This window comes from Chrysochloris asiatica, unplaced genomic scaffold (genome assembly GCF_000296735.1).
Source record: "Chrysochloris asiatica unplaced genomic scaffold, ChrAsi1.0 scaffold00326, whole genome shotgun sequence".
NCBI lineage: Eukaryota > Metazoa > Chordata > Mammalia > Afrosoricida > Chrysochloridae > Chrysochloris > Chrysochloris asiatica.
This window is the reverse complement of record NW_006408844.1, coordinates 1,837,509-1,844,458: the sequence shown is the minus strand read 5'-3', so window position 1 is coordinate 1,844,458 and position 6,950 is coordinate 1,837,509. Positions and strand designations below refer to the sequence as shown.

General features: G+C 47.1%; 1 protein-coding gene across 1 annotated transcript in view; it reads left to right on the top strand.

Moving 5' to 3' along the window:
* GDPD5 (glycerophosphodiester phosphodiesterase domain containing 5) overlaps nucleotides 1-6,950 on the top strand; it is an 82,148-nt gene that overhangs the window by 22,174 nt on the left and 53,024 nt on the right. The window contains exon 3 of the mRNA XM_006875422.1: nucleotides 4,027-4,130. Within this exon, the coding sequence (XP_006875484.1) occupies nucleotides 4,027-4,130 (104 nt within the window). The remainder of the gene's footprint in view (nucleotides 1-4,026; nucleotides 4,131-6,950) is intronic.

The following is a 6,950-nucleotide window of genomic DNA, read 5'->3' as shown; positions in this document are numbered from 1 at the left end:
CAGTAAGTACTTCTTCACTTTCAGTAAGCAAGGTTGGGTCATCTGCATATCTCAGGTGGTTCATGAGCCTTTCTCCAATCCTGATGCCTCACTCGTCATATAATCCAGCTCCTCTGATTACTTGCTCGGCATACAAATTGAATAAGTATGTTGGAAGTGTATGACTCTGACACACATCTTTCCTGATTTAAACCTTTCAGTATCCCCTTAGTCTATTGGAACAACTGCCTCTTGGTCTAACGTATAGGTTCCACATGAGCACAATTAAGTGTTCTGGAATTCCCATTTTTCACAATGTTATTCATAGTTTGTTATGATCCACATAGTCAAATGCCTTTGCATAGTCAATAAAGCACACGTAAACATCTTCCAGTATTCACTGCTTTAAGTCAAAATCCATCTGACATCATTCCAAGTCCTCTTCTGAATCTGACTTGTAATTTTGACACCTCATGGTGGATATATTGCTGCAACCATTTTTGAATTATCTTCAGAAAATTGTATAAGCTTGTGGTATTCATGATATTGTTCAGTAATTTCTGCATTCTGTGGGGTCACCTTTCTTTGGAGTGGGTACAAGCCTGGATCTCTTCCAGTCTGTTAGTCTTAGCTGTCTTCTAAATTTCTTAGCATTGACTAATGAGTGCGTCCAGTGCCGAATCCATTTGTTGAAACATTTCGATTGGCATTCCATCAATTCATGGAGCCAGTGCCTTCAATGCAGCTTGGACTTCTTACTTCATTCAGTACCATCAGTTCTTGATCATATGCTTGCTCTTGAAATGGTTGAACATAAACCTATTCTTGGCACAATGACTCTGTGTTTTTCTTCCATTTTTTTTTAAAATACTTCCTGCATCGTTCAAGATTTAGCCCATAGAATAATTCAATATTGCAAGTCGAGGCTTGAATTTTTTCTTCTGTTCTTTTAGCTTGAGAAATGCTGAGCGTGTTCTTCCCTTTTGACTTTCTAACTCCAGGTCTTTGCACATTTCATTAAAATACTTTACTTTGTCTTCTAGAGCTGTCCTTTGGAATTTTCTATTCAGCTCTTTAGTTTCATCATATCTTCCATTTGTTTTAGCTACTGTACATTCAAGTGCAAGTTTCAGAGTCTCTTCTGACATCCATTTTGGCCCTTTCTTTCTTTCTTGTCTTTTAAATGACCTTTTGCTTTCTTCATGTATGATGTTTTTGATGTCATTCACAACTCTTCTGGTCTTTACTTTTTAGTGTCTAATGCATCACATCTGTTCTTGAGATGATCTCTAATTTTAAAAGTAGAATAGTTCAGGGTGAGCACCATGAGGTGGGTATAATATAGACAAGATTGATCTGTCCATTCCCCCCATCCCCCCAAAAACACAGAGGGAATAGAAGCAAAAATATTGTTGAATGATGATACACAGTAATCAGTGCAATGAAACAAGATGTAAAACCGATGTTCTCCCATGTAAACTATCACTCAATTCACAATAAAAACTTAAAAAAATAGATCAATTTGTGCAGTCCTCATTGCCTACGTCTTTTGATGGGGCATGTCCTCCTTCCATGCAGGAAGATAACTGCAACAAGGAGACCCATCAACTGCTCTCCCTTCCCTCGGCCCCTGACCCCCACCCTGCCCTCCACAGAATCTGCCTCACCTCTCATAGCACCCTACCTTTGCTCAGGCCATCCCTTCTACCTGGAATACCCTTTCTCTCCATCTCTGCCTCTCGAGACTATTCTTTGCAAATGTCTCTTTTTTAGAAGTCTCCCCCTTTGCCTTTTCCTTCTTTACCTCCCTTCCCTCCTTGGGCCTTTGCCGACCAAGTGGCTTGATGGACTCTTGAGTGCTTTGAGGGCAGGGATTGAGCTTGCCCCATGTGAAGGGTCTGGTCTGCCCAGTGAATACCTGGCAGGATGGTTGAGCAGATGAGTTGAAGAGCAAGGGAAGATGCCAGTTGGAGAGTATGCTGCAGTCTTGCTGAGCATGGGTGGGAAGGCAGGCCCCATGGGCTCACTGGGCCTCCCTGCTCTCTCCTGCCCTCATTCTTGACCCTGGTCTCTGAGACCCAGCTGGGGTCAGATGGTCTGAAGCAGGTGGATGCACATCGAAGAGGAAGTCCATCTGCCTCTTGGAGCCTCAGCTCCCCCTCCTGAGGCGTGCCCAGAAGAGTTGCCCCCTTGGAGGCGGTGGTGGTTATGTGTTGTGGAGTTGGTTCCAATTCATAGCGACACTGTACAGAGTTTCTGAGGCTGTAAATCTTTACAGGAGCAGAAAGCCTCATCTTTCTCCCATGGAACAGCTGGTAGATTCGAACTGCTTACCTTGTGGTTCACAGCCCAATTCATAATCACTACACTACCAGAGCTCCTTTGGAGGAGTGGTGAATAATTTAATGAGATGGCCCATATGAATGCCTAGTCCATAGTAAAAGGCTTACCAACAAACCCCCCTGCTCACATGTTGTGCACAGTCCTGCACCCCCAAGCAGATACGCTGTCAGCCCCCCAAACATCACTCTGCTTTAGCTGTGCTTATCTCTGTATTTTCTTGGTGAGAGTCAGGGCTGAAAGTCCAGAGTCCTGGGTCCTGGTCTCCATAACACCCTTCTGTGCCTCCATGTGGGGGGCTGGGTCAGATGACCTCCTGAAGTACCTGCATGCACCCCCAGGGTCTGGGGTTCCCTTCTGATGCCTTCTTTGGATACTGTCTTTGCTACTCCTGCTTGGGTATCACAGCCCTGGAAGGGACCATGGTGGAAGGGGTGGTACAGTCCCCTCCCCAGCCCTGGGAGTAGATTACCAAGATCTCTGCTCTTCAGGTGAAGCCTCGACCAAGTGAACCATAGCTGGAAGGCTTCCTGTATGAAGCTGCTATGTGATGAGCTCAGGTTGTGTTGAGGTTCAGCTGGCATTCCTGGCCGAGGTTAGCTATAAGCTGAACTCCAACCCTGCCCCCACCACTGACTCAAAGTGAGACCTGGGGCAAGTCCTTGAATCTCTGAGCTAGCTGGCTTGTGAGGTGAATGGAGATTACAGTCCACGTCCTACCTGTGGGTTCAGTTAGATAATGGATCCTAATGTGCCTTGTGTCCTGCACAAGACGGGACCATTTTCTCATCCTGGGAGACACTTTGTGCCCTCCCTACAAACTTTCAAGGTGATGACTGTCTCTTCCATGGTACTTTGAGGGAGAGGGTCCCAGCAGGGTCCAGTCAGTTTTCCCTCCTCTACATAGGGGTGGTGGTGGTTATGTGCCATGGAGTCGGTTCCAACTTATAGTGACCTTATATAGGGTTTTTGAGGCTATAAATCTTTATGGGAGCAGAAAGCCTCATTTTTCTCCTGTGGAATGGCTAGTAATTTTGAAGTGCTGACCTTGAGGTTCGCAGCCTGACTCATAACCACTACCCTATCAGAGCTCCTTAGTAAAGAATGACTGCCTTGAATGTTGTGCCCTTTCAAAGACCTTTCTATATGGGATCAAACTGAGAACGGCACTTGGAAGGTTAGATGAGACGCTTAGGAAGCAGTGAGTTTATGTGAATGGTGATGGGGTCATTTGGGAAAGATCAGACGAGTGGTACGTGCAGAAATTAAACTGATGCATGTTTTGTTGTGAACATTTTCACCAAAACACACATACACAAACAAAAAAGAAAAGGCTCTCAACAACAAAATATCGAGGTGAGGGGTATGACGTCACAAACTGCAGGTCACTGTGTCAGTGTGAAGGCTTCAGGACAAACATGACTTTTGCTTCTGGGAGTCACTGCTAGCATGGGAGACAGGCACCCACTGGAAATGCATCAGGATGCAATAAAAGGAGCACAGCTCTAGGCACACCCTGACACGGCTTCTAGCTCTCCACCACTCTGTAACTTTGGGCCTCAGTTCCTCACCTGTGCCAGGAGGCCAGTGATCCCTGCATGTGGGGTGGGAGTGGGGGTGGGGTGGGGTGGGGAACATTCTGGGTGGGAGGTGGCCTGGGGACTTGCCTCATCCCTGCATGATCCTTCTCCTCACTTGTTCTTCCAGTGGGAACGCCTCTGGTTTCTGCTTCTCACCTTCACCTTCGGCCTCACCCTCACCTGGCTCTACTTCTGGTGGGAAGTCCACAATGACTATGATGAATTCAACTGGTGAGTGGGGGGTGGGCCCTGGGGACATGGGTCTGTCCCTCTCTCCCAGGTTGGCTATTGGAGCACTGCCACCAGATCTCTGTGTGACCTTGGGTAAGGCCACCTGTCCTGTCCACTTCCCGGGCTTTGGTGAGTGAAGCTGATGTCACACTGAAAGTGGGAAGTGGGTAAATACCACAGGCTGGCAAGAGAAATGACAGATGTGAGTGCTAGTCCTCAGGAGTCCCCAACCTAGCAATGCAGGGGAACAGTGACATAAGGGGACCTAGAAGAAGAGAAATCCAGCCCCCGGGAGAAAGCTTCCTAGAGGGATCTAGCCCTAAAGGATATCTGGCTTGGGACACTCGGAACTGCAGCTGGGGATCTCCTTGGAGGCCCCTGGTATACCCTTGGTGACTCAGCTTTCATTGCTAAAGCCTGGGGCACTGAAGACTTGGCAGCTAGAATGAAAGCCCCTAGACAAACTGAGGCAAGCCAGAGAGATACAGGGAGCTGGTGCTGCTGGGGATGGACAGTAGGCATTCTAAAACTGAGGACAGAGTTCAGCCTAGGACCAGCGCCTCTGGAAGCCTCCTTAACAGACGAGAAAACCAAGGCCAAGACAGACCAAGGTCTCAGCAGAGGAGGTAGCCCAGATCTAGGGCTGGCAGATGCTGTGGTTCTGGGACAGGCCAGGGTCCACCCTCAGTCTAAAGAGCAGGATTGTCTCAGGTAGTTACCTCCATTACCTGCCTTTTGCGGTAGGGAAGGACCCTATGTTCTAGTGGGAACCTCTCCACTGACAGGTGGGGAAATTGAGACTCAAAGTCACATTATTAGGGGCAAAGTTGAGGCTCAGATGCCAAGCCTGCTCACTCCCCACCCAGTGGATCTTTCTTTCTTTTGATCAGAAGCGCAGTTCAGTGTGACCATGAGCAAGCTTGTTTCTTCTTCTGTAAAATGGAGTAACTCTGGCCTCATCAGACCCTTCTGAGGATGAAATGGGTGGACAGGCCTCAAAGCTTCCCCTAAATATGGGATTGCTTCCTAGGAGACAGACTCTCCAACTGGAAGGTAGCCATGGTATTAGAATCTGGGGTTTCTAGGACTCTAGAAAGTTGAGGTGGTTCTGATGCACCACAGTTCTAGGATTCTGTGAGGACCCCAAGACTCTGTTCATGGAATCTGGAAGGCTACTCTTTCAGCTTTAATGTGCACAGTGAGAGGAACACTGCTCCCCATAGCCCAGCAAGATGCTCCGGGGCCCCAGCCGAGTTCCAAGGGTGGCCTCTGGCCTTTCTTAAATGCTATAAATCAATTATTCATTCTCGCAGTGTCCAAAGTATCAGTGCTGTCGTCATGGGGCAATGGGAATGCTCCCTGTTGGCCCATCCACTGCATGTGCTGATCTGGAGATCTGTTGCCTGGAAAATCATCGTGTCCATCCCTTCATGTACAGATGGGGAAACTGAGGCCCAGAGAGGGACAGAACTTACCCAATCAGTGCCAAAAGCACATAGTAAAGGCAGTCTTTAGATTTAGATTCAAAGAGGTTAAGTAATGTTTCCAATGTCACAGAGACAGATGGAAACAGACCTGGGACTTGAGCATGACCTCATTCTTCCCAGAGCCATGATTTGGCCACAGTGTGAGCTTCACTTCACTGGAGGCTACAGAGGGGAGGGCCTGGGGACCTGAAACTCCTTCGACATGACCCCTCCATGTCTTGCAACCCAGTCCTCATGGTCACGAGGGTCTGAGATTAGGGATGTTCACTTTGTAAGAGGGTGTGAGCAAAACCCAGGTGGTGAGGAGCACTGGGAGGGACCATCTGGAATTTTACCATCCAGGATGACTTCCTTCCATATGTGGTCACCCTTAGGAGACAAATGGGGTCAGCATATCCTTCAGGAGAAGTTACCAGGAGCAAGTCCATCTGCTCTTTGAACCTCAGTTTCCCCAATTATTCAGTAAGTTGCATGCACTGAGGAACCTTCCAGGGAGGTGATTTTTCTCTGGAATCTGAGGGTGAGGACAAGGAAGGACTGGGAAGGGCAGATGCCCAATGGCATCCTCCTGGTCTCCGCGTCCAGCCCCCACTGAGACCCAAGATGTCAGCAGGCCTGAGATTGTCTGGTGATGACTTTGTTTCTCAGACAACCTTGAGCAAGTTGTTGCCTTCTCCAGATCTCAGTTTGCCCAGATGTACCAGAGAGATGTGTTGGTTTAGTCTTTCTAGAAAGCAACTAAGCAATATCTGAAGCCTTAAAAAGTTCATTCCCTTTGGCCCTAGAATTCTATTTGTAAGCCTTGATCCTAAGGAGAAACACTGTCAGATATAGTGCCAGAAAATAAGCCCCTCAGGTTGGAAGACACTAAAAATGTGACTTGGGAAGAGCTGCCTCCTCAAAGTAGAATTGACAGTGATAAAGCGAATGGAGTAAAGCTCGTAGGAGAAAAGCCCGCGGGACTTTCATTTGCTGATGGGGCACAACTCAACATGAAGAGAAACAGCTATAAACAGCCATTGAAAATCAGAAAATGGAGTGTACGAAGTATGAATCTGGGAAAATTGGAAGTTGTCAAAAATGAAATGGAATGCATAAACATCAATATCTTAGGCATTACTGAGCTGAAATGGACTGGTATTGGCCATTTTGAATCTGACAACCACATGGTTTATTATGCCAGGAATGACAAATAGAAGAGGAATGGTGTTGTATTCATTGTCAAAAAGAACATATCCAGATCAGTCATGAGGTATCTATCTGTGATAGGATAATATCCATGCGCCTACAGGAAAGTCCAGTTAATACCACTATTATTCAAATTTATGCACCA